The sequence below is a fragment of the Myxocyprinus asiaticus genome, chromosome 46 (genome assembly GCF_019703515.2).
Source record: "Myxocyprinus asiaticus isolate MX2 ecotype Aquarium Trade chromosome 46, UBuf_Myxa_2, whole genome shotgun sequence".
Classification (NCBI taxonomy): domain Eukaryota; kingdom Metazoa; phylum Chordata; class Actinopteri; order Cypriniformes; family Catostomidae; genus Myxocyprinus; species Myxocyprinus asiaticus.
Genome location: NC_059389.1, coordinates 31437613 through 31463824, shown reverse-complemented (window position 1 = coordinate 31463824; position 26212 = coordinate 31437613). Strand labels below are relative to the sequence as shown.

The 26212-nt window shown below is 43.0% G+C and overlaps 1 protein-coding gene across 3 annotated transcripts in view; it reads right to left on the bottom strand.

Annotated features, from left to right (window-relative positions):
* The window catches only part of LOC127435764 (anoctamin-1), a 105871-nt gene that overhangs the window by 67069 nt on the left and 12590 nt on the right, over positions 1-26212 (bottom strand). For all 3 annotated transcript variants that reach the window (XM_051689439.1, XM_051689441.1, XM_051689440.1), the window contains exons 3-8: positions 18509-18844; positions 1851-1949; positions 1610-1761; positions 870-924; positions 337-388; positions 117-172 (exon numbers count right to left, since the gene is read on the bottom strand). In XM_051689439.1, coding sequence (XP_051545399.1) covers positions 117-172; positions 337-388; positions 870-924; positions 1610-1761; positions 1851-1949; positions 18509-18844 — 750 coding nt within the window. The remainder of the gene's footprint in view (positions 1-116; positions 173-336; positions 389-869; positions 925-1609; positions 1762-1850; positions 1950-18508; positions 18845-26212) is intronic.

The window sequence follows — 26212 nt, the reverse complement described above, 5'->3', positions numbered from 1 at the left end:
GTCTGTATCTAGATAAGATTGGGTTACTATAATACTGCAAAAATCCTGATCAGATCTGTAAAGCTTAATAAGTTCAACAGAAAAATGTAAAAGAAAGTATACAGATTCATACTTACATCATGTAATGGATAAGCAGCTGTATACACACCACTCCCCAGTAGACTAGTTAATCCTAAATAACATGTCACAATTATATGATGAATTATTTCTGGATTATTCAATTTTAGGCTTTGTGAATCGGTTTGTGCCTCTACAGGTAAAATGCTAGCAAAGCACTAAATATAAAATGGAACTATTCATTTTCAAAAACATTTCCCAGCAATCCTAGATACTTACCCATGCTAAAATTTGCTTTTGTGCACTTAGTTCGTTTCAAAACTTCACATACCTAAAATACATAATAAATAATAAACATAATGCAAATAATAAAACTTTGCATACATGAAAAGCTAACAAAACTTTAAACTGCTAAAATATGACAATAGATTTCATTCACTAACCATGTGTATGCATGTATTTGTGCGTACAACCTTTGTACAAAAGTTTTCACACAAGAATGATTTATCAACAAGTTTGTACACACACACACACATATATATATATATATATATATATATATATATATATATATATATATATATATTAACATTTAGAATAAAATTTAGAACCATCTCAAACCGCACATAGGAAAAACAAAAACAGAGACCGCTGCTGGCCTTAGAAAGCACCTGATGCACGCACCTGTTTAAATTTTGCATGAAAACGTTTCTGTTTCATAATACTCAAAATCATAATACATGTACGCAATCATTAAGTGAATGAAACCCATTAATACAGTACATTTGACACTTTCAACACTTTATACTTACTATTGAGCTTCTTGTTTTGCTGTCAAAAAAGGAATCTCTGTCAGACAAATCGAATCTGTCAAGACAAAATGGCAAAAAGTCTGTTAACACCAAGAGCAATGACAAAGACATGAGCGTGGATTGGAATCTGAGTTTAACGGCTGACGGGAATGCTTATCATTAAATAAAGACTTAAATTTGGATCCAGTTCCTCACACAAAACCATCACAGATCCAGAATACAGCACACAAAATAGAGTATTACTTTCATGACTATTTTTATGACGCTTTTCTCAGTTTTGAGGCATTTGGATATTCCGAAACTCCCTTTGTGGCCCACGGCAAACAGAATAAAAATGTAATAATAAAGCAATGAGTAAATAATTATGTTTTTTTATTTTTTTATTTATTTTTTTATTTTAAATCACTTCATTTTGTAATGTAGCCCTAGAATGAGTTGAACATGGCATCGGAGTGGCATTTAAAATACGGATCAAGGGCAACGTTTTGGTTGTGCAGGCAAAAAGTCCCCCAGTGACATTTTGTCATGAGAATGTGTTGAACAATAACAACAAAATCGCAAGAAAGGTTTGCAAGAAGTAAACGCTAAGACAAACATTGTTTCACCCATGTGAAGGTATTTAGGGGTAACAAATCTAGCCTAAAAGTCAAGCATTACTGTCTCTGAAAAACTGTTGAACGTTTAATGTGTTTTATGGATCTGAATGGATATTTAAAGATGTTGTTGAAGCAGACACTGACAGATGCTGCTTTTCTCTGGAGAATGGATATGAGAGGTGCTTCAGGTTCTGTATCCTGTTCTCCTCGACATTGGGGTGAAGAGGATCAGTCACTTTGCTGATGAATGTGTTGATCTTTTCCATGACACCGCTGCTCTGCTTGACTTCATACACCTACAGTAAGAGCACAGTATCACATTTAATCATAACTATATATGCATGTAGATTTTTACAGTTCTTCTTGATGGTAAGACAAGCATTACTTTTTTGGTGGGCATCTTCAGTTTCATAAATTCTGCCTCACGACAAAGAACGCTCCATGGAGCATGAATCTTCACAAAGCCGACACCAGGAGTCTTGGTCTGAAAAAAGACAGAGTAGGTTTTAAAGCAAACACATCTGTGGACTTAATTAAAATATCTACTTATTTGTGCTTATGTCAGATTTCTGCTTTGATGCCTGGATTCCATGATGTGATGTACTCTAAAACATATGATGTCTGTCTTTTGACAAAAAAACAAAACAAAAAACAGGCTCTTTGCAAAGAAAGTATAATCTGGAGTGTTTATGTAATCTTAAACAACTTTTACACAATGTCGCCATTGAATGTGCCATTAACTTATTACAGGGACCATCCTGTGGTTGAGTGCTCAATGGTGTAATTCATGGCTCATTTATTAGTGATCTAACTATTTTACAGTTACCAGATCTTAATCTTAACTACAGCACCAGCTCCACAAGTCTTGTACTCAAAATATTCTAATATATAAAATGAGATTTGTACGGAGGGTCAGGTAGGGGGATAAAAAAGAGAACCGGCAATCTGTGCTCACGATTTTGTAATCCGTAAACTCAGTTATAAACTGTTCTCCCAGATTTGTAATCTGTTCCCTTGTTTTAATCATTCCCATGGTTTCATAAACCCTGCTCTCAATTTAGTAATTTGTACTCTCAGATTTGTAAACTGTAACCGTAATTTCACAATCCATACTTACGGTTTTGCAATCTGTACACACATTCTTAAGTGAACCCCAAGTGAATCAGACACATAGTTATAAAATGACAGATACAGTTCAAAAAGAAATATATGGGGCCTGGGTAGCTCAGCAAGTAAAGACGCTGACTACCACCCCTGGAGTTCGAAAGTTCAAATCCCAGGGTGTGCTGAGTGACTCCAGCCAGGTCTCCTAAGCAACCAAATTGGCCCGGTTGCTAGGGAGGGTAGAGTCACATGGGGTAACCTCCTTGTGGTCGCTGTAATGTGGTCCGTTCTCGATGTGGTGAGATGTGCATGGATGCCATGGTGGATGCCGTGAAGCCTCCACATGCGCTATGTCTCCACGGTAATGCGCTCAACAAGCCACATTATAAGATGCACAGATTGATGGTCTCAGATATGGAGGCAACTGAGATTTGTCCTCTGCCACCCAGATTGAGGTGAGTCACTATGCCACCACGAGGACTTAGAGTGCATTGGGAATTGGGCATTCCATATTGGGGAGAAAAAGGGGAGAAAAAAAAAAGAAATATATACCTAAATATTAATCAAATATTTAATCAATCAAAATTAATCAATCAATAAAATTAATCAAGTCCATTTAGGTATCACATAATTTAGCTTGAATGGAGGGGTTTGTGCTTCTGTGACAGTGGCCAGTTGTTATCATTTACATATACAGATTTGATGCAACACAACGTATAGATTGCCTGATGAAAAAGTGCAGGGGTTAAAATGTAGTTTTATTTTAAATAAGGGCGTATTGTGCCTGACTCTAACTGCTCATGTTCTAATCTATGTACATAGCATGGATAAGAAACTAAATGTTTCTTCATATTTGGTTCATTCTGAGCAGAAACTGTATTTTTTTATGTTCTGGCTCCAGCGTCCGTGGCCTCCTTTCCCAATGGTACCCGATCAAGAATTAAATAAAATAACAGTTAATAGTTCTCTTTAAAATCAGAGTAGTAGTAACACATGTTGTTTCACGTAACAAAGTGTTTCAATTGCTATTTTGCGCAGCCTAATATTCCCATGTTTATCTGCTAAAAGACATTATTATGCACAAATACTACCAGGCTGGGTTGTTACACTAAAAGAAAACAGGCATTTTAGGTTTTGTGCATGGTAATCAAATTTACTCAAAAATAATAATGCACATTGCACACAGGCTGTTATTCAAAGTAATTTGCAGCAAGTATAATTCCATAGGCTGTTTGTCATTTTGACAGATTTTAAAAAAACATTTAAACCTAGTGCATCAGTTTTCAGAGGCGATTGCTTTAATAACTCAAATTACTCAACCATGTAGTTAAATTATGTCTGCATGAGCATATTAATGTGTAGTGTCTTCAGCTTTTTCAACAATGTACTTATAATAACATAATAGAAATCAGAAAATAAAAAATATAATTATATAAATTATGATAAATTGGTGTGGATCTTTTTACCTTGCCAACTTGTTTACCTGGCCTAATATTTTTTTTTTTTAAACTAGGCATTTAGGGTGGTTTCACATATAGGGCTCTATTTATTCATGCAAAGACTGTGTGCTACAGCTTATCCAATTGTCTTGAGAGCACTAATTCTAAGTGCAATTTTTGTGCCAGCGTAAAGCAAAAGTGGGCGTGGGTGCGAGTGTCTGCGCTATCTGTGGGTGTATGTATGCAAACTGTGGGTGTATTGTATGTAAATTAAGTATGTAAATGCTATTTTCCTGAGAAATAGGTAATTGCACTAAGACATTTCAAAAGCTCAAAATCTAAAGTCAGTTTCTGCATTTGCAGTTTAGAGATTCCACCTGCAGATAGTAATAAAGTTCATGTACAAACTCTGAAAATATGATGGAACATAAAATTATGTAAATGATGGTGATCACTGCACCACTTTTATTAAACAAATATTTATGATTTGTGTTAAACTATACAGTATATTGGTCATGGTTTAATTTTCAAATATTATTATTATTATGTTTATATTTACAATTGTATTTATGATGTAATTGTATTGGAATTTTTCCACCAAGTGGAAAATTTTGAGTCACTGCAAAAGGAGCCGGTGGAAGGAGGAGTAAAATGTCTGGATTTGGTATGATTGTTTTTACCACTTCGTTATTTTGATTACATTTTCATTTAGTTTGAAGTGTAATTTAAATGTAGAAATATTTTTGGTTAATTTTTTCGTGTTTAAAAAAATGAATTTAATTTTTCAAAATCAAACGGAAGTGTGTTCTGGTACTATCACTAACTACGTTTCCATCCAAGGATTTTTTGCGAAAAAAGTTTTAGCGCATCAAAATAAAGCTGATGGAAACACTAATTATCGCGTTAATATAGTGTTGATATAATATTTTTCTGTTTAACTCTAGCGCATAAACTCTATGTCGATACTTCAAATGTTGCGAAAAACTGGTTTGGAAACACATTTTGTCGAGAAAATTGGCATTAACACAAAAAAGTAGTGTCACATGACAGAGTTTACACCAATCGTTAGCCTGTGTATACAAGGTATACATCCTTGAAAGTCAATTTATTGTGCGTGATTATGGATTGATCTTAACGGCATACCTGCACAGATCCGATGCTGCAAACATGACACTTCCAGGGGTGCCAACACAAATATCTCGTATCATGCACATCGACAAGTGCATGGAGAACAAATTAATGGCCACTGTTTGCAATTAATTTAATCCATCCATTTATTTATTAAAGTTGCTTTTCCACACCATTCAAAATAATAGACGGCAGTCACGGAATTAGCCCACAATACAAAAAACATATTTCTGTGCACAAAGATGTTTTAAATTAAAAATAAATACACAATACTAAGAGAAAAGTATTAGTGTGCTTTCTTGGAAAACTAACATAGCCCAATTCTATAAAAATTGTTTAGCTTACTTTTGATGCATGACATCATCACGCACACCATTTTTATCGCTAAAAGGCCATTTGAATGGAAACAGTCAGAAGACGGCAAATTTCGCAAAATTTGTTTTATGCATTTTCACTTTGTCGATAACAGAATAGTGTGAAAAGTGGATGGAAACTAAGCTACTGTTAATACTAGCCAGGATTTGTGTGTCAGTAGATGAAAATGATTAATAATACTTACATTCTTTATAATTTAACAAAGCCTACATTCATATTCTGAACCACATTTTCCATGCGTATAAAAGGATTGCGTCACATTCAAAAAGGACACAAAATAATGTTAATGCACAAAAGAATGTAAGTCCACATTTCTATTCTTCTACTTCTTTGCATACAGTCCATTTACACTACCAACTTCTAATGAATGTACTGTCAGTATTTATATCGTTGGTGCTTGAGGGAATGGACTATATACAGTAATAGGATGCAGGCCATGCCGGAGAACAACCTCCTAATTAAACTGCACTTGACCCAATTAGCGCCTTGCACGCACGATTTCGCCAAACACATTTGTGCCTAGACTTAGCGCATACTTGCATGAAAATACAAAAACATCATTGCCATGCCCGCTGACTTTGCACTTGTAAGTCTGGCACCGGGATGTCTACACCCAAAAGGCACCATTTCCGGTAAAAGTCAAAGAACAATGCGAGAGCCAACGTCATAAAACTTTCACACAGACGAGCATCTCCACCTGAGACAACACACCCTACTGAGTAAGGACCATAAAACGCAAATCTCACTCACATCTGCTCCATACCTCACATCTCAGGTCACTTTAGAGTCACCAAAAAAGTTATGACTTATTCTGTTCTGTAATGTAAAAGGTTTTCTGATCATACATGTTTGGTATCATTCAAGAGGTCTCAGTGCAACTGGTAAAACGGTCTCATTCCCTTTCAGCAAAGTCAAATCACAAGTAATATTTAAGAATTAGTAAAATACTGTATTCTATCAGGGGCATGCCCCTCCCAGGTCTCTCACAGGAACCATATGCTGTATACAGATTAGGTGTATTCTTTGTAAACATCAAACGACCTACTCAATTACAAGTTTCAAAGGTCTACTTACAACCCCCTAAATTGTAAACCAAATCCTGAATAACATCAAACAAACACATCTGAAATAACAATAAGGAGAAATGGCAAAGGAGCTCTGGGAATCTGTAGTCAGATGAAGCACTGTGAATGACGTAATCGAGTTGGTCTCCCTTCACCCTTAAACTACTTATATATTTGTACATATCGCAATATTTTGCATGAAAATGATTGTTCACTTTGTTAATCAAATGCTGTGCTAACCATAGTATAGTTAATAAACTATACTTTGTAGTGCTTCCAACCAGCATGTATTTAACATGCTAACATTTACTCTCACTAGTCAGTACATAAAGAAATAGAAGACATTTGAGTTGCAATGATACATCTACATTTCTTAGGTTTATCCAATTCCACTAGGTTCTTTCTACACAAAGTGTTTGTGTTTTGATTACATAGTAATTTTAAATTAAGAAAACGTCATGGTTACTTGTGTAACCACTGTTCCCTGATGGAGGGAACGAGATGTTGTGTCGATGTAGTGACACTAGGGGTCACTCTTGGGAGCCCGAGACACCTCTGGTCTTTGATAAAAGGCCAATGAAAATTGGTGAGTGGTATTTGCATGAGGAGCCGATATAAGGTCCGGCCATTTCAGCGGGTAGTTCAGCGTTGTGGCAGGAGGGACACAATGTCTCGTTCCCTCCATCAGGGAATGGAGGGAACGAGTAACCATGACATTCCCTATCTGTCACTCACTAGACATTTGTCGATGTAGTGACACTAGGGGTCCCTATATGAAATGCCACAACTGGCTGAACTGTGTTACGTGAACTGGCGGTTTGTGGTGGGCAGACTACTGTGTGCCTCATAGCCAGCACACCAGGTCGACACGTAACCTCCCCCAACATAGTTATGAGTGTCAAACGGCCCTTTGGGGACAAGTCGACTACCCAAGAGATAGAGACAGGCTTAACCCAGTCGTGGTCTCTTTTCCCCTTCTCTTTTTCCACTTGCTAAAAAAGAAGGGGGATTATCTGACTGGGCCACCAGGTCTAGTCGGGGGGTGTCCCTCCCAAGGGGAAGACATAAGGGGTATTTAAGTGGGAAAATACGTCACATGGTCTTTCCGCCTATGTGGAGAGTCTTCAAGGTAGATCCTACCCAACGGGGGAGGAGTTACTTCAAACATGGAGACTGGGGCAGAGGGGCTCTGCCCAAGGAAGATGCAGTTTGCCAACAGGAAAATGAACTAGCGGAAGATATATATCGCATGGAGATAGCCTTACAGGGAACCGCCACATGCGGAGCACCTACCCCAGAACAGGACTCTTAGTTAGCATGTGTACTGGGCTGGCAGCGAGTCTCTCCGAAAACTCGACTGCTACAGGGCTCGGAGGAAGTCCACCAGGGAACAAAGCTTGTGAACACTACTGGGAATTAATGGCGCACGTCTTCAGCTCAAAAGGAGGTGGAAGGCGCTATGTGCAAGCGATACACCCGGCCAGCTATCCCGGGCTTATCCGCTTGTATTGCGTGCCACTACCTGGGATGAAACCGGTTCCACCCGGAGGTTGTAGAACCTTGCAAAGGTGTTGGGTGTTGCCCAGACTGCTGCTCTGCAAATGTCTGTTAGAGAGGCACCCCTGGCCAGGGCCCAGGAGGCCGCTACACCCCTGGTAGAATGGGCTCATAGCCCTATCGGGGGCGGCATGTCCTGGGCGTGATATGCCATTGTTATGGCATCAATGTGCCAGTGGGCGATCCTCTGCTTGGAGACAGTGCTTCCTTTCCGCTGTGCACCAAAGCAGACAAAGAGCTGCTCAGAGATCCTAAAGCTCTGTGTGCGATCCAAATAGATGCGTAAAGCGTGCACCGGACACAGCAACGACAGGGCTGGGTCTGCCTCCTCCTGGGGCAGCACCTGGTCCCTAAAAGGGGTCGTGGGAACCTTGGGCACATAGCCCAGTCGGGGTCTCAGGATCACGTGAGAGTAACCCGGACCGAACTCCAGTCACGTTTCGTTGACAGAGAATGCTTGCAGGTCTCCTACCCTCTTGATGGAAGTGAGCGCAGTCAGGAGGGCAGTCTTCAAGGAGAGTGCCTTAAGTTCGGCTGACTGCAAAGGCTCAAAGGGGGCTCTCTGTAGACCCTGAAGAACTACAGAGAGGTCCGATGAGGGAACGAGGCGCGGTCTGGGAGGATTCAGCCTCCTGGCACCTCTTAGGAACCTGATGATCAGGTCGTGCTGCCCTAAGGACTTACCGTCGACTGCGTCGTGGTGTGCTGCTATGGCGGCAACGTACACCTTCAAGGTGGAAGGGGACAGCCTCCCTTCCAACCTCTCCTGCAGGAAGGAAAGCACTGATCCGACTGCGCATCTCTGGGGGTCTTCCCATCGGGAAGAACACCACTTAGCGAACAGACGCCACTTAAAGGCATACAGGCACCTTGTAGAGGGGGCCCTAGCCTGAGTGATCGTGTTTACCACCGCACGTCCCGTCCAGGGGCCAGACATGGAGATTCCAGATGTCTGGTCATGGGTGCCAGATGGTGCCCCACCCCTGAAAAAGAAGGTCCTTCCTCAGGGGAATTCACCGGGGGGGGGGGGCTGTCACGAGGAGCGTGAGGTCCGAGAACCACGTCTGGTTGGGCCAGTAGGGTGCTACCAGGATGACCTGCTCCTCGTCCTCCCTGACCTTGCACAGGGTCTGTGCAAGTAGGCTCACTGGAGGAAATGCATATTTGCGCATGCCAGGGGGCCAGCTGTGTGCCAGCGCGTTTATGCCGAGGGGGGCCTCGGTCAGGGCATACCAGAGCGGGCAGTGGGGAGCATTCTTGGGAGGCGAACAGGTGCACCTTTGCCTGTCCGAATCGACTCCATATCAGCTGGACCACCTGAGGGTGGAGTCTCCACTCTCACCTGAGGGTAACCTGTCGTGACAGCGCGTCCGCTGTAGTGTTGAGGTTGCCCAGGATGTGATTGGCTCGCAGAGACCTGAAGTGCTGCTGACTCCAGAAGAGGAGACGGCGGGCAAGTTGTGACATACAATGAGAGCGCAGACTGCCTTGGCGGTTGACATATGCTACCGTTGCTGTGTTGTCTGTCTGAACTAACACATGCTTGCCCTGGATCAATGGCCAAAACCTCCACAGGGCGAGCAGAATTGCCAACAACTTGAGGCAGTTGATGTGCCAATGCAGTCGCGGGCCCGTCCACAAGCCCGCGGCTGCGTGCCCATTGCAAACAGCACCCCAGCCCATTTTGGAGGTGTCCATCGTGACCACGACGCGCCTGGAGACCAGTTCTAGGGGAACCCCTGCCCGTAGAAACGAGAGGTCGGTCCAAGGGCTGAAAATTTGATGATAGACCGGCGTGATGACCACGCGATGTGTCCCGCGGCACCATGCCCATCTCGGGACTCGAGTCTGAAGCCAGTGCTGAAGCGGTCTCATATGCATCAACCCGAGCGGGATGGCCACCGCTGAGGATGCCATATGCCCAGGAGCCTCTGAAAAAGTTTCAGTGGAACTGCTGTTTTCTGTTTGAACGCCTTCAAACAGGCCAACAGTGACTGGACGTGCTCGTTCAGGAGGCGCGCTGTCAAAGAGACTGAGTCCAACTCCAAACTGAGAAAAGAGATGCTCTGAACCAGGAGGAGCTTGCTCTTTTCCCAGTTGACCCGAAGCCCTAGTCGGCTGAGGTGTGAGAGCACCAAGTCCCTGTGTGCGCACAACATGTCTCGAGAGTGAGCTAAGATTAGCCAGTCATCGAGATAGTTGAGAATGCGAATTCCCACCTCCCTTAGCGGGGCAAGGGCTGGCTCTGCGGCCTTTGTGAAGATGCAAGGAGACAGGGACAGGCCGAAAGGGAGGACCTTGTACTGATATGCCTGACCCTCAAATGCAAACCGCAGGAAGGGTCTGTGTCGAGGAAGGATCGAGACGTGGAAGTACGCATCCTTCAGGTCTACCGCCGCGAACCAATCTTTATGCCGGACGCTCGCCAGAATGCGTTTTTGCGTCCGCATCTTGAACGGGAGTCTGTGAAAAGCCTGGTTCAGTACTCGCAGGTCCAAGATTGGCCACAACCCTCTGCCTTTTTTCAGTACGATGAAGTAGGGGCTGTAAAACCCCTTCTTCATCACGGCTGGAGGGACAGGTTCTATTGCACCCTTCCGTAGCAGGGTAGCGATCTCCGCGCGCAAGGCAGCAGCGTTTTTGTCCTTCACCAAGGTGAAGTGGACACCGCTGAACCTGGGCGGACGCCTGGCGAACTGAATCGCGTAGCCGAGTCAGATGGTCTGGACCAGCCATCGTGACAGACTGGAAAGCGCAAGCCACGCGTCCAAGTTCCGCGCAAGGGGGACCAAAGGGACAACGTCATCAGACGTACCAGCAGGTGGGGCCTCACGGCGGGGTGGAGCTCGAGGTGCCACACCATGTCGTAGCCGTGCTGAGTCTAGGGACATCGAAGCACTTACCTGGCTCCTTGTGACCACCCCCGGAACAGCCTGGGACGGGGGAGGAAGAGGCCTGTCCTCGTGACCCATGGAGACTGTCACATCGGGGGCGGATTTGTGCCACAGCTGGGTGCTCAGGGGCGGGAGACCGCTGCTGGAGTGCCAAACCTGCCAAATAGAGTGGTGGATGGTGGTCGTGATGACGGCCGTGCACACCGGATACGTGACCCAGGGAACAAGGAAACTGCTCATGCTGAACTCTTGAGTACTGCAGCCACTTGGGCATGCAGCGCAATTAAATGCAAAGGTAACAAAAAGATGGAGAGGTCTGCTTACCAGCTCCAGAACAGCTGGTTTCGTTGTCCCTGGGTCATCCGTCTCAAGCTTTGAAGCCTTTCACGGGTTCTGGGCGGCCGCGAGACGGGTGGCATCTGCTTCCTGTGGTGGGCTCCACGCCAGGGCCGGGCCGACGGGGCGGGCTGTGGCAGAGCCGGTGCAGTCACCGCAAGGGGACGCCCTTGGCGACGAGCAGATGGGGTGCGGAATCTTGAGCCACGCCGGGGCAGGATATGCCAGATAGCCTCCGTCTACTGCTCCACCGTAGAGAACTGCTGGGCAAAGTCCTTGACGGTGTCGCCGAATAGGCCAGCCTGGGAGATGGGGATACCAAGGAACCGTGTCCTGTCGGCCTCACCCATCTCGACCAGGTTGAGCCAAAGGTGGCGCTCCTGGATCACTAATGTGGACATCGTCCGCCCGAGAGACCACGCCGTGACCTCCGTCGCTCGGAGAGCGAGGTCGGTCGCCGAGCGCAGTTCCTGCATCAGGACCTGATATCCTTGGCGGACTTGCAGGAGAGCCATGGCGTGCAGGGCGGAGGCGGCTTGTCCAGCGGCACCATAGTCCTTGGCCGTCAGAGGCGACGTAAACCTACAGGCCTTGGATGGGGGCTTTGGGCACCCACGCCAGGTGGCGGCCCTCTGCAGGCATAGGTGCACCGCGAGTGCCTTTATCCACCGGGGGATTGCCGAATAGCCCTTGGCCGCCCCACCATCCAAACTCGTAGTGAGGGCGGGGAAGCTGAAAAGATCGGGACCGGGCAGTAAAAAGTGCCTCCCACAACCTTGTCAGCTCTTCATGCACTTCTGGGAAGAAAGGAATGGGGGCGGGTGTGGCTTTGAGCAGCGCTGCGAGCCCAGGACCCAATCTTCGAGCCACGAGGGTTCAGGGAAGAGCGGAGAGTTCCACTCTAGCCGGCGTTCATGGCTGCCCGGGAAAGCATGTCGTCATCTCCGTGCCTGTGACTGGGCAATCGTCCCCGAAGGGAGGAGCCCAGCTGAGGCTTCCGCGTCCGACCGGACGAGCCCGCTCTCCGATGCTGTGCTCGAGAGCTCATCACTTTCGCGGGCTCTGAATAAGAGGCGGACTCATCCAGAAGCCCGATCGGGGCAGACGAGAGTGCTGGGGAATGGGAGGTCTGCGGGGGGATACCCGGTGGCGGCAGTCCCATTGAGGTCCCCAAATCGCCCCCAGTGCTAGCCGCACTGGCCTCATACCCGTGGGTAAAAGGACCGAGGCGGGGAGCCTCTGGGTGGCTTGCTTTCTTACGAAGGCAAGCCGCAACCGCATCGTTGCCATGGACATGTCCTCGAAATGAGTACATGACCATCCACGAACGCTGTCTCCACGTAAGCAGTGTCCAGACACGAATGTCAGTGATCGTGACCGTCAGAAGGCGAGAGATAACGAGCGCAACCAGGAATAACACACAATCGTGTCTTTAAAAAGATGTTCCATGTGTGCCGCTCTTTTAGTGAAATATACTGTTATTTCTGCCGAAGCACCCAGGGGCATTCTCTGCAGTGCACCAGTGCAGAGGAGGGAAAAGCCGCTGCAATGTGCCATCAGATCCAGCAGAGGTGAATGAACAGTCGTGGGAATTCAGCTCAGTGAACATGACCGTTCGGCTCCGAAGAGAAAATCTGAATGAGTGGTTGCATACCAGCTCCTTTTATACACGTATGTCCGGGGGAGTGGCATGCAAATACCACTCGCCAATTTTCACTGGCCTTTTATCAAAGACCAGACGTGTCTCGGGCTCCCAAGAGTGACCCTTAGTGTCACTACATCGACACAACTTTGAGTGAGTGACAGATAGGGAACTATATTGTATCTATACTTATAATCAACAACCTAAAATCAATAGTTTCATATATTCCCATTGTTTTTTATTTAATGACATCTTTGCTTCATGGGATTATAGTTCGTGCCTTCATGAAAGGCGGTAAGTACACAGCTTTGTACCTTTGTCTTTATGTCTGTTTTTCCAAATACTTTTTTGCCTCAAAACAAAGTTTGTGATGTTGTGATTCCGTTAGATTACTCCAGGTCGGTAATGTATTCTAAATTCTTTGGATTACTTCTTCAGCATTGGTAGATTTTTTTCACGTGTTTTGACTATAAAAACTCTGCCAGTACAGTAAGACAAAATACACATGTTAAAAATACATTCTCTGAAAAACCAAAATATCTTATGCAGTGTTGTTTCTAAAACAAGATAAATCAAATTGATCTTGTTTTGAGGATTTTTAGATATTTTTACAGGAAAACAATACAAAAATTATTATCAAGAATATGATTTTTGCCCTAATATCAAAGGACTTACTAGAAAAAAGAAATTATGATCTAACGTGAATTTTCTTGATAAAAAAATATGATCGTGCCTGGTAACGTGCATGTAAAATGGCTAGAAATAGCATTTTAGCTTAGTGTAAAGCTGACAATTTACACAAGGTTTATTTCTATTTCTTCTGCTCCAAACTTACTTCAAACTTCCTTCTGCTCGTATGAATGTAACACATCATAAGAAAGTGTTTCACCGCTGTTCAAATGCACTTTGGATCGCATCATTTATATGTATAAATGTTTTCCATCTGAAAGGACTAAATATTAAATGCAACAAATGACAATAAAATGCAAAGTAATCTCTTCAGTAATCTAAATACTTTTTGAATGTAACTATATTCTAATTACCAATTATTTAAATTGTAACTGTAGTTGAATACAGTTACTTATATTTTGTATTTTAAATACGTAATCCCGTTACATGTATTCCGTTGCTCCCCAACCCTGTTTACCACTGAGCTCCACCGAGTGTTTGTTCACTCGGCTCAAGGTCGGGAGGCGGCGAGCTTTTTATCTGGACTGTTTCAAGGAGATGGACGAGTATCAGATTATGCAGTTGAATTTCACACCCTAGCTGCTTCTTGTGAGTGGAATGACCACGCTATGTGGGATCGATTTCTGCATGGTCTTTCCGACAACATTCTGGATGAGATTTATTTGTTGGAGACCCATCACCGCCCACACCCTAAGTGGTACGCTGCTGTCCGTCATCATTCAATCCACAAAGCCGGTCACCTTCGTCTCTGGGAATCATACGGCGCAGTTGTCCTTCTACCTAATCTAATCTCCATCGGCACCGGTAGTGTTGGGGCATCCTTGGTTGGAAAAGCACAACCCACACACAGATTGGTCAACCAACACTGTTCTTGCTTGGGGTCCTTACTGTTTGTCGCACTGTCTTAACTCTGCTCTTTCCACTGTCCAGTCTTGTGTTTCATTGCAGGATGAACCGGTGGACTTTTCTGGAGTACCGTTGACATACCATGACTTGAGGCGGTGTTCAGCCGGTCCCGCACCATGACCCTTCCTCCTCATCGCCCAAATGACTGTGTGATTGAACAGCTTCTTGGCACTTCGCTGCCTCGGGAACAGCTGTATTCGCTCTTGGCTCCCGAGAGGGAGACCATGAACAGGTTAATCAATGATTCTCTGGCTGCCGGTCTAATTCGCCCTTCCTCTTCGCTGGCAGGGGCAGGGTTCTTCTTCGTGGAGAAGAAGGATGGCTCGCTTAGACCCTATATAAATTATTGGGGGATGAATGACATCACAGTGAAGAATCGCTATCCTGTACCGTTGATGTCCTCAGCCTTCGAACCGCCGTTTTCCAGTGGCTCGTGAATGACATGCTTAGAGACATGGTCGGTCGTTTTGTGTTTGTCTTGTCTTGATGATATTCTGATGTTCTCCCAGAATATCCAGGACCATGTGCAGCACATCAGGCAGGTGCTTCAGTGGGGTCACTCATCCAATGTCACTTGTCATCCAGGGGCAACTCACACTCAGACACTCATTAGACAGCAATTCTGGTGGCCATTATTAGCACAGGACTTACATCGATTTGTAGCGCTTGCCCCATTTGTGCAACTAATAAGACATCATGTGAACCCCCAGCTTGTTTCCTCCAACCACTGCCTGTCCCTTCAAGACCCTGGATGAACATAGCAATGGATTTCGTAAGTGGTCCCCCCCAGCGAGGGAGACAGTGGTAGCAGTCACTGTCACAGCTCCGGTGAGTTTGTCAGTTTGTTTTGTATGTTTTGTCATTTTCACTCCCTCATGTCTCGCAGGCACGGCTGGCATGCATGATCGGCGTTTCCATGGGAACACTGATTATTTCCGGGGAAACGCTGATCATGCCACTGATTAGCGGGCCAAGCAACACCTGTTCTCCCCTAATTCACTACGTTCTTAAGCCTGTCGTGTTCTCAGTATCTTTGCTAGATTGTTGTTTGATGTTGAGACCGTTTCCCTGCCACTGCCTATGTCCACGGCCACGAGGGCCGTTTCCCTGCTGCAGCCAGCGCCCACGCCCACCACGGCCAATGAGCTGTCGTCCACGCCTGCCATGGCCAATGAGCCAGTGCCTGAAGACTCAGCTGTCCCAGTTCCAGTGTCCTCAGTCATGACGGCCGCTCCCATAGCAGTGCTCCTGGCCGCCTGGAAGAGAAGGAGGAGAAGGGCTCTTGTTACCCAGGCGCCCCCTGCCACTGCCAGTTCTCCGCCCCCTGAGCCATTCCCCCCTGAACCCTGTCCAGCAGTTGTCACCCAGTTCCCTGCCCCCTGCTAAGCGGCCATCGCCCATTCCTGTGTTGCCTCCATCCTGAGGCCTCCAGACCCCTCCCCTTTCCTTAAACTCCCTCCCTGGTTTCCCTCCCTCCCTCCCCTCCCTTTCTTTTATGTTTCCTGTTCTTTGTTAAGTGTTTGTGTTGTCTGTCTTTTTATTTTGTTTTATGTTCCCGTTGGGATACCAGGAGGAGTCCTGTCTCTCACCCCACCCTGACAGTGCCCTTCAGAAACCTCGGTGAGTAAGCGTTGCCTCATGGTGCCAAAACAAAGAGGCACAAAATCACTCTCCTGAACTTTGACTCTCAATGTACCCCGATGGTGGAAAGATCTTCCCAAATCCATTAGAATTATCTTTAAAAAACTCTCCCATAAGCACTTGACTCATAACTATTAACAGACTTAACTCATAATTCTCTGCTATTTTATTGCTGATTCACTGCATCACACCTTCGGTCTCCTTTGGATGAACCATGTATGATTTCTCATTTCTAATTTGCTTTGTATAAAGTGCTTGCTGAATGAATGTACATGTACATAAAATGAAATTGATAATACCACAACAATTGCTGGGTTTCCATTCAACTATTATGTTTCCATCCAACTAACTTTATGTGCATTTTAAATTAAGACTTTGTGGTCAGAATTTCTGTCCACCCAAAAGTCACAAGTACCAATTATTTCCCCCCCAAAAAACTCAGAAAATAAAGTGGAATAAACAGTTTACTAATAAGAATGGCCTCACATTCCATGAACCTCACCAAACTTTGGAAAATACAGTGACTTGTACTTTCTCAGAAGTGGTCATTGTATCAGTATGGAAACTTGTAAACATGACTTTGTTTCCCGGTTTTCATACTTTTTAATGCCAAGGACCCCCAAAAATGATGACTGCATTGTGAGGGACCCTCTTCCTAAAATATAAAGGCAGCTATATACTTTCATGTATAAAGAGACCCATTTATACTGTGTGTGAAAAATGTTAAGTGTGATATTATTCACAGTCTTCCTGAGCATCTACTGGGCGGCGAATCTGAATGCCACTAGATTCCGGTCTTCATAAAAAGCAATGTAAAACCTTACCGAAACAAGTGATCCAGACAAAGAACAACAATTTTAAGTGTAATTTGGAGTTAAAATGAACTTGTGCAGTTGTTGGCTGTCATAAAATCTTGAAGTACTTTAAGTGAATTATATCAAAGTAACTAACCTCTGGCCACTGCTTCATGTCATCTACCCACTCGGGTGAGGTACTGTCAAAAGACGCTCATCGCAACTCTGTAAAGTATCGGCACTATGGAGCCACATATTTATTTCTTTATTTTTGGCAATTTTTACAAATGTAATATACTAAACATCACCTTATCCATTAAAAACATACACTGATGCGAGTAAAAACACTGGAGACCAGAAAACAAAGTGTTATGAATCATTCAACACATCAGCGTAAGAAAAGGTGGAAAAGGTGGGCAAAATTAAATGGTTGACTTTTATATTGTCACTGTACTTTTACACTCTATATTTTTCTACCTACTATTAAAGAAATGTTAATGGATTTCATAATGTATGATTGAAATTTAATTCCAGACTTTAGAAGGCAGAATGAAAAATTAACAATGTCAAATTTGGTAAAATGTTTTTCTTTTCATTTTTACTGACATTTTCCTCAAACCCCCTAGTGCCCCATTGCGGCCCCCTGGGGGTTCCCGGACCCCAGTTTGAAAACCCCTGCTATAATAACCCTCCAGGATTCATGAAAATTAAGAAAAGTAAGCCATTCATATTAGAGATTTCAGTTTTCGAAAAGCTATTTCCATTTTTGTGTAAAATACGCATCAGGCTGTATAGTGGCTGTATAGTCTATAACAGTCTTACAGAGATTCCAGGGCAGGGGGTCTCATTCATCCTGACATCTTACAGCCAGGTCCAAAAAAGGCTCATCTCGACAGTTGTCATCTTGCCATCATCATTGCTTTGGCCAGTTGATGGAAACATGAAATTTACAATGCATACATTGACATGACTCATGATTTATGAGTTCTTAATGCTCTACATAGCATTGGCATCTCTTAAACAAGAAAAGATAGTTAAAAAGCCTGGTGGAGAGACCATCACACTAGCATCTTGTGGATGGGAACCAGCATCCAAAACACAACAAGTGCTGGTACCAGTGATGCTTTAACACAACAAAAGGTGGTGACCAGGGGTGTCACTGCTTAGAATTTTTTTTTATACAACTTACAAACGGCAAGAATCAACTAGGAACAATCAAGTGAAAGGGACACCTAATGGTCCAATGTCAGCTCAAAATAGGTGGGATTTTTTGTTGTGTAATGCCATGGTCAGTGCCATGTGACATGACAATGTGTCATTTGTGCACATTTTCAGGGTGAGTGATCAAGTACAAGCAGTCAAGCTCAGACAAATGACAAAACAAAAGCCCTGCGGTGCAGTAAAGCAGTGGTGGAATGCAGGACTGTCCCCATCACAATCACATCCCTTCATAATGAGGAAAAAGACACGTACCTCTTCGTCACGCTCCAGCTCCAGACCCATCGCCATCAGGTTACCCTCAAACTCTTCACGCCGTAAACACTTGTCGTCATCGTGGTGGTCCGTGCTGTGGTTGGGCAAGCCCACTTCAGGGTCATCTTTGGGTGGGGGTGGAGGCGGCACTCGACCCCTTCGCAGGGTTCGAGTGAAGGCGTTGTCTGTGAGGTGTGACGTGTGTCGGCGTGAGCGTGAGCTGCTGGTCTTTTTGATCTGGTAAGTGAGGATGTAGTCCACATGTCGCTTGCCATCCTGGAAGTACAGACCTCGCCGGCATTGTGTGTTCTCCTCGGGAGTGAGAGAGTTCAGGAGCTGAGAGGAGAAGGGAGGGCCAAACATTAGCCACGCTGTGTGTGTGTTTATGTGTATGTGTGTGTGTGTGTGTGTGTGTGTGTGTGTGTGTGTGTGTGTGTGTGTGTGTGTGTGTGTGTGTTTGTCCAGTGAAAGGTCAAGATGTGTCTGAACTCAGCAGAAAACTGACCAGCTTTAACAATGAGTGTAATTATTTGCTGGAACAAAATGTCCTACATCCCTTATAAAATATATAGGCAATTAAACTCTGTTAATACAATTTGACAAAAGATTATATTTTGAAATATATAAAAAATGATTATCTTTGTGAAACATCTTAAATGTTCAGGGTGATCTTAGTGGAGAATATATGTTGGAAACTTTTTCTGAGAAAAAAAAAAACCTTTTTAATGGCTTATTTATATTCAAATGACCTCCAAATGGGACTAATAAAAGAATAATTATTTTCACCCCTTTTATGGTTGGATTTAATTATCATCAAACCTTAAGCATGAATTGTAGGTAAAACACAGTCGATGTTACGGTGTGTAATATTAACGTGTGTTTCACTCATTTCCTGATTCTGATTTTTTGAACCCCAAAGGATTCATATACATTTGTATATCTCTAAAGTTTTTCAAATATAAAATCCTTTATAATCACATTCTATAAATATGTCATTATTGTATGTTTCCCTGTCTATGCAATAGTACAAATAGTACACAGAAATATGGGATCTTTAGCTGCATGACAAACTAACAGGATAACATTGAAAAATGTTTGTGCAATTACAAGTGATCAATGTAATACAAATTTTAGTTTTAGAATTTTTCAATAGAAAACATTATTTAAACTTATACAGGCCAGGTTTCCCCAAAATACCAGATCTCTAATCTTACATTTAAAATTATATTCATCAAAAATTCAGCTTTTCCTCTTGGTTCAAATGTGCTCTGGCAGAATATGTTGTAGCCTACAGCATGGCAGTCATAAGCAGCAGGAGCTATCAAAATGTATCTATGATTGTACCATGTGTCTCTCTTTATGGAGATATACAGTATATGGTCAAGTTCACTACAGTGCATATGTGGCCATAATTTATATGCTCTTACAGGATAAAATTTAAAACATTTATTTTTTAAAATCTTGATAACCTTAACTTTAGATTAAATATCCATGGCAAAATCACGCCTATGTAACTGGCAGATGTCGCTTGGTGCTCCGCCCCCTATGCGCATGAAATAGTGGGCATATAAACCGAAGCACAGCCCCATTTAGCCAAGATTTTTTAGACTGAAGGGAGGAGAGCACCTCTCATGGTCCCTTAACAGCAAGAAATCAGTAGTGTGTCAAGTGTATGCAGCGTCTCGTTCCCTCATGTCAGGGAACCAAGATTACAGTCGTAACTGAGACATTCCCTTTCAAGTTGGTCACTTCGACACTCCATCAGTAGCTGACGCTATGTAAGCCTATGTCATTACACCTTGCTACTGATTCAATCACACTGGGGCAATGCCTAATAGCCATCAGGGTAGTGAAAAGGCATTGACATAACCAAACCTTCAGATTAAAAAATAGGAAGTAAGAGGAAGAACAATAAACTATTCATGGCTAAGCAGTAAGACAGTGACAACACTAACCATACTAGAATACTAGGAAACAAATTCTAAAACTCACCTTCTCATCCAGTGGGAAGGAATATAGCAGAACGGACACCGATCGAGGGAAAGAATGACACTAGCCGACACACTGCTCACATCCTCTTATTCCCACACAATTGGATTAAAGAGAAAGAGAAAATGGTCCTGAGCTGCGTTTTCCAAAAGCATCGCAAGCTTAAGTTGATCATAGAGACCATTAGCGCCAATGGTTTCTATGATCTACTTAGGCTGACGATGCTTTTGGAAAACAAATCCCTAGACTGAACACATAATACAATGAAACTAACCAACAAGTTAGTGAGGTATTGAACAAATTAAAGGAATGAATGGCCATCAAATGAACAGCCTGAATAAACAATGACAACAGCAGAAACTTGGGAGGAGAGGGAGGAGACATCCAAGTTATAGAACCTGGCAAAGGTGTTAGGGGAAGCCCAGCCTGCAGCCAGACAGATGTCCTCTAAGGACATGTCCTTCGTCCACGCCCAGGTGGATGCCATGCTCCTGGTGGAATGAACCTTGACACCCATGGGACACTGTATGCCTTGCAAATCGTAAGAGAGCACAATGGCATCAACAACCCAGTGAGAAAGTCTTTACTTGGAGATGGCCAGACCCTTTGAATGGCCACCAAACCTTAAAAAGAGCTGTTAAGAGAGCCTGAACTGACTCGTTCGGTCAATGTATATGCATAATACCCTCAAAGGGCAAAGCATGTGCAACTTCTTAGCCTCGTCCAACTCAAAGAGAGGAAGAGAGAATGCTTGAAGTTTGACAACCTGTGCCATAAAGGGAGTGGCTAGCACTTTGCGCACTTAACCCTATCTGGGCTTGAGAACTGCTTTTGAAAAGCCCAGTCCAAACTCTAAGTCGTTGAGTAACAAGGCCTGAAGGTTCCCGACACATTTGACAGAAGCCAAAGAGAGAAGGAGCACAGTCTTCAAAGAAAGTTTGAGTAAGCTTAATGCAGGGCGTGGCTCAAACGGGGAACCTTCTTTTTAATACCAACGCTAAGCCCCAGAATGGGATGGTAGTGGGACGAGAGGGTCTCAGCCGTCTTGCACCACACAAAAACATTTCTGACCAGAGGGTGTTTGCCCACAGATAAACCATTCAAGAGGTTATGACCGGTCATTATGGCAGTGATGAACACTTTAAGCATGGATGAAGTAACCCTAGTATTTCAAAAGAGCCCCGTTCAGGGGCCAAACATGAAGACTCCACAGCTCCTGCTGGGAATGCCACTTCATGCCTTGAACTAGCGAGAGCAGATCCTTCCTCAAGGGAATTTCCCATAGGGAAGCATTTAACAGCTCTACCAGCTCTGGGAACCATGGGCTGTTGGGCCACTTCTGCGCAACTAGCAGCACAGTTACTTCTCTTCACAAACCTTGCACTTGGTGTAATAAGTGGATAGGAGGGAATGCACACTGCATTTCATTGGTCATTAGTGAACTATGGCATCCAAGCACAACGACCAGGGCGATTTATGTTGCACAACAACTGCATGGTTATCCATGTGGATCAGAACGTGAAAGCCCTGCACATTTATTTATCCAAAAAGCTCTCAAAGCCAGAAAGACTGCAAGCAGTTCTAGGTGATTTATGCAACAAGAAGTTTGCGCACCTGTACAGATGCCGAAGGCCAGACAACCATTGCACAGTGCTTCCCAGTTTGTGTAAGATGCATCTGGCCACTAGGCTGAGCACAACGCTCTTCTGATAAAACACAGGTGTTCTCCACATTACTAGTGCGGCTAAACAACGCGTGTCACTAGGAGATGTAAGCGACCATGTTGTTGCCACATGTGATGAGGGACTCTTGAGCTGACCCAACATTTGAAAGGCCTTATATGTAACTAGCCCAGAGGGGTTAAGGCAGCTGCAGCGGCCATCAAACCCAAGGCCCACTGAAAGCTTTCGCAGCAGTACCTCTACCCCCGACTTGAAACTATTAAAGTCCCAGTGGATTTATTGCATTCATTATTTAGATGCACCTACATGACCACCGAGTCTAACTTCATACACAAGAAGGAAACTTGCTGACTAGGCACCAAGACACTTTTTGCCCAATTGACTTTGAGGCCTAAATTCTCCAGAGGTGTAAGCAGCATATCCCTGCGCTTGCACGTTTGTTTCTCGGATTGAGCTAAAAGCAACCAATTGACCAATTGCCAGAGGGAGCAGCAAAACGCCATGAACGCACTGAACAGGCGAAGCAGTTTAAGATTGAGAAGAGTAGAGACGCAAGGCTTAAGTCAGCGACAAATCATCCTAAAACTCTCTGTGCTCATTATTCCGTCCTCGCTGGATATAGGGAGGATAGGGGACTGGCATCAGAAAACTTCTGCAGAAAACTCAAATCCGTAGAAACTGCAGATTTGGGACACCCATCATTAACAAATGTCTGTACATCTCCCACCCCTTGTGTGTTTTATTAAATATTTTAGCTAATTTGATAATACGTTGAGCAGACAAAAGTCTGTAGTACTCTCAACTCTGTTTTAGAAATTTTACCATATTTAAATCCATTCCACAGAATTCAGCAGAATTTTCAACAAAATTGGTCCAGAAAATGCCAAAATGTCTGCACAAGTGATTTTCGTTGATGAATGAATTTGCCTTTTTAAATGAATCTTTTAAGTGAAAGAATCTGAAGTCTCTCTCTTTGGGATCCTCTGAGCCAATGAGCTCTAGTTTAAACAGGCAAGACTTCTCTTGCCTGTAAAGACTGACTATAGCATGGGCCAATAGCATTCGAGTGCAGGCTGTGATCATTGATTTGACCCTCAGAACGAATACTCCCCTTCACTGAACAAGTCAGCCATTTGAGCCTGAACGAGACGAGCCATCTAGTTCATGAACGAACTGAATGTACTGATACTCTCGTTCGTGATCAAAATGAAGGAATCAGACACCTTGTTCATGAACGAGGATCTGGTGGCTGACTGAATGAAAGGGCGCTAATTGTTTGTTCAGTTCAGCATGTGAGTTAATCGTATTCAATAAGAAAAGAAAGGGATGAATGTGAAAAAATGCTTGGCTGAAACTGAAAATTCTGGACACACTGGTCCAAAAACCAAAACGTAAAATTATTATTTTAAATTAGACTTTGTTTGCAATAATTGAATTCTAAATGTTTTTTTATTAGGGATGCACCAAAACCATTTGTTTGAAAATCTTCAGTGAACATGTGAAGCCAGTTCTAGCCAGTAAATGAATGAGATAAAAGCGATGTAAAAGCGATCCCTGGATAAAAGCGTCCGCCACGTCTCCACGGTGTCATGCACAACGAGCCACGCGATAAAATGCGCAGATTGACGGTCTCAGAAGTGGAGGCAACTGGATTGAGGTATGGATTCTTTAGTGGATCTCTTTCATGTTCATTTTAGTTGTGATAGGATATCACATTACTCAATTTAAATATTATTGTAATTTGTAATAAATTATTATTGTTAATAATAATAATAATAATATAGTTATATTATACAATAATACAATTTAATTTGTCATTTCTTGACTTTAAAACCCTCTGGCTTTTATTCTGTCTTCAAGAGACTTTGAATATAATGCACCAGTCATATTGACAACTTTAATGGTGCTTTTATGCTTCTTTAATGTCACATTGGAGCTAAACAGCAACAACAATGCAATTGCAAGTAATATGCAAAACACATATATGAAAAGTAAAAAAACAAAAAACAAAACAATAAATGACAAAATCCAACAGTTACAATTAATGTTGGCAACCTGCCACACACAACCTTGTTAAACTTGGGCTTTAAACAGCTTTAAATTCAAACAAAAAAACACTCCCTCCTTTCCGTATAGCTGACCCGCTATAATTATATAACAGTGTTGCACAGAAGTAAATCATTATACAAAGTAGGTGTACTGTTTATTGAAATCTGTCTATCAATATTCTAGTGTGTACCATTAAAATATGGCATACATCTATGTGTATAATAATGTACTGTTTGCATGGCGTGTTCCCTATAAAATGAGGTCTGGATTTTAGTGCTAGTGAAACTTTGAAACCTTAAGATGATTCGCTTATGTTTTTCTTGCTTTGGATAAAAGCATCTGCCAAATGAATAAATGTAAATGTAGTGCAAAAAAATTATGAGACGTAATCTTAGACATCACTATATTACTATAAATATACAGTTTTGATAACACTTTATAATAAGGTTCCATATGCTAACATTATTAACAACAATAGTTAACATGAACAATACTAACAGCATTTATTAATCTTGGTTCATGTTTGTTTCAACATATAGTAATACATTTTTAAAATCAAAAGTTGTTTGTTAATATTAGTTAATGCACTATGAACTAACATGAACTAACAATGAACGATTTAACATTAACAAACATGAATAAATGCTGTGAAAAATATTTTGTTCATTGTTAGTTTATGATTCCTAATGCATTAACTAATGTTAACAAATGGAACCTTATTGTAAAGTGTTACTGATATATTTTTCAAAGTCCTTATTTATGAGGTCAGCTTTTTTTGTCCAGCGACTGCAACTGATCCAGTAACTGCTGACTCTGTTATGAGGTATAACATTTCCTCTGGCCTCCCCCTACAACTTATGGGAACCTGTGCTTATTTTTTAATGCACATTAGAGCATTAGTACATATTAATTTACCATGAAGCGATCTATCTATTGATCTGTATGTATTATACCTTTATTAAATAATCAATAAATTAAAAGTAATAGTAAATGGCAGATATAGCACATTCGTTATTAAATACAGGGTAATAGAGAGCTCTATAAGCTTCCAAAAATAAATATTGATACATGCCCCACTCACTTGAAATTTGCCATGAAAAACCACATCCCTAAAGAAGTGTCTTTGTTTGCAGATGTTTTGAGTTGGAGATGAACCACTTTTATTCTCGGATAAATCCATCTCCTAACCATGCAATAAATCCCCAACCTGTTCTCACTCTCAGTCTTATTCTTGAACTCTGTTTTCTGTCTGTATGTTGGTTCCTTCTGTCTTTCAGAATGAAGCAAGCCTAAAGTCACCAACTGATCCCTGTTGTTACTTGAGATCAGTGAGATGTGCCAAGGGCTAATATTAGACTAAACTATAAAGTCATATATATTTAAAATCCTCCAAGATGCCCTCACTCAAGCCCTCACTCATATGCATTGGTTTTGGGAGCATAGATCAGTTCATTGGGGATAAATTGTTTCAAATCACCATTAATTATGAACAGAAAAAAGTCTTTGTAAAATAATGAGGTGGCATAATCATACTTATAGTTGTTGTTTTATCCCTGTTGTGGTTAAATAACATACATACTATGAGGCCTGGAGTCACGAGTTCGAATCCAGGGCGTACTGAGTGACTCCAGCCAGGTCTCCTAAGCAACCAAATTGGCCCGGTTGCTAGGGAAGGTAGAGTCACATGGGGTAACCTCCTCGTGGTCGCGATTAGTGGTTCTCGCTCTCAATGGGGCATGTGGTAAGTTGTGCGTGGATCGTGGAGAGTAGCATGAGCCTCCAAATGCGGAGTCTCCGCGGTGTCATGCACAATGAGCCACGCGATAAGATGCGCAGATCGACGGTCTCAGAAGCGGAGGCAACTGAGACTTGTCCTCCGCCACCTGGATTGAGGTTAGTACCCGTGCCACCAAGAGGACCTACTAAGTAGTGGGAATTGGGCATTCCAAATTGGTTGAAAAGGGGTTAAAAAAAATAACATATA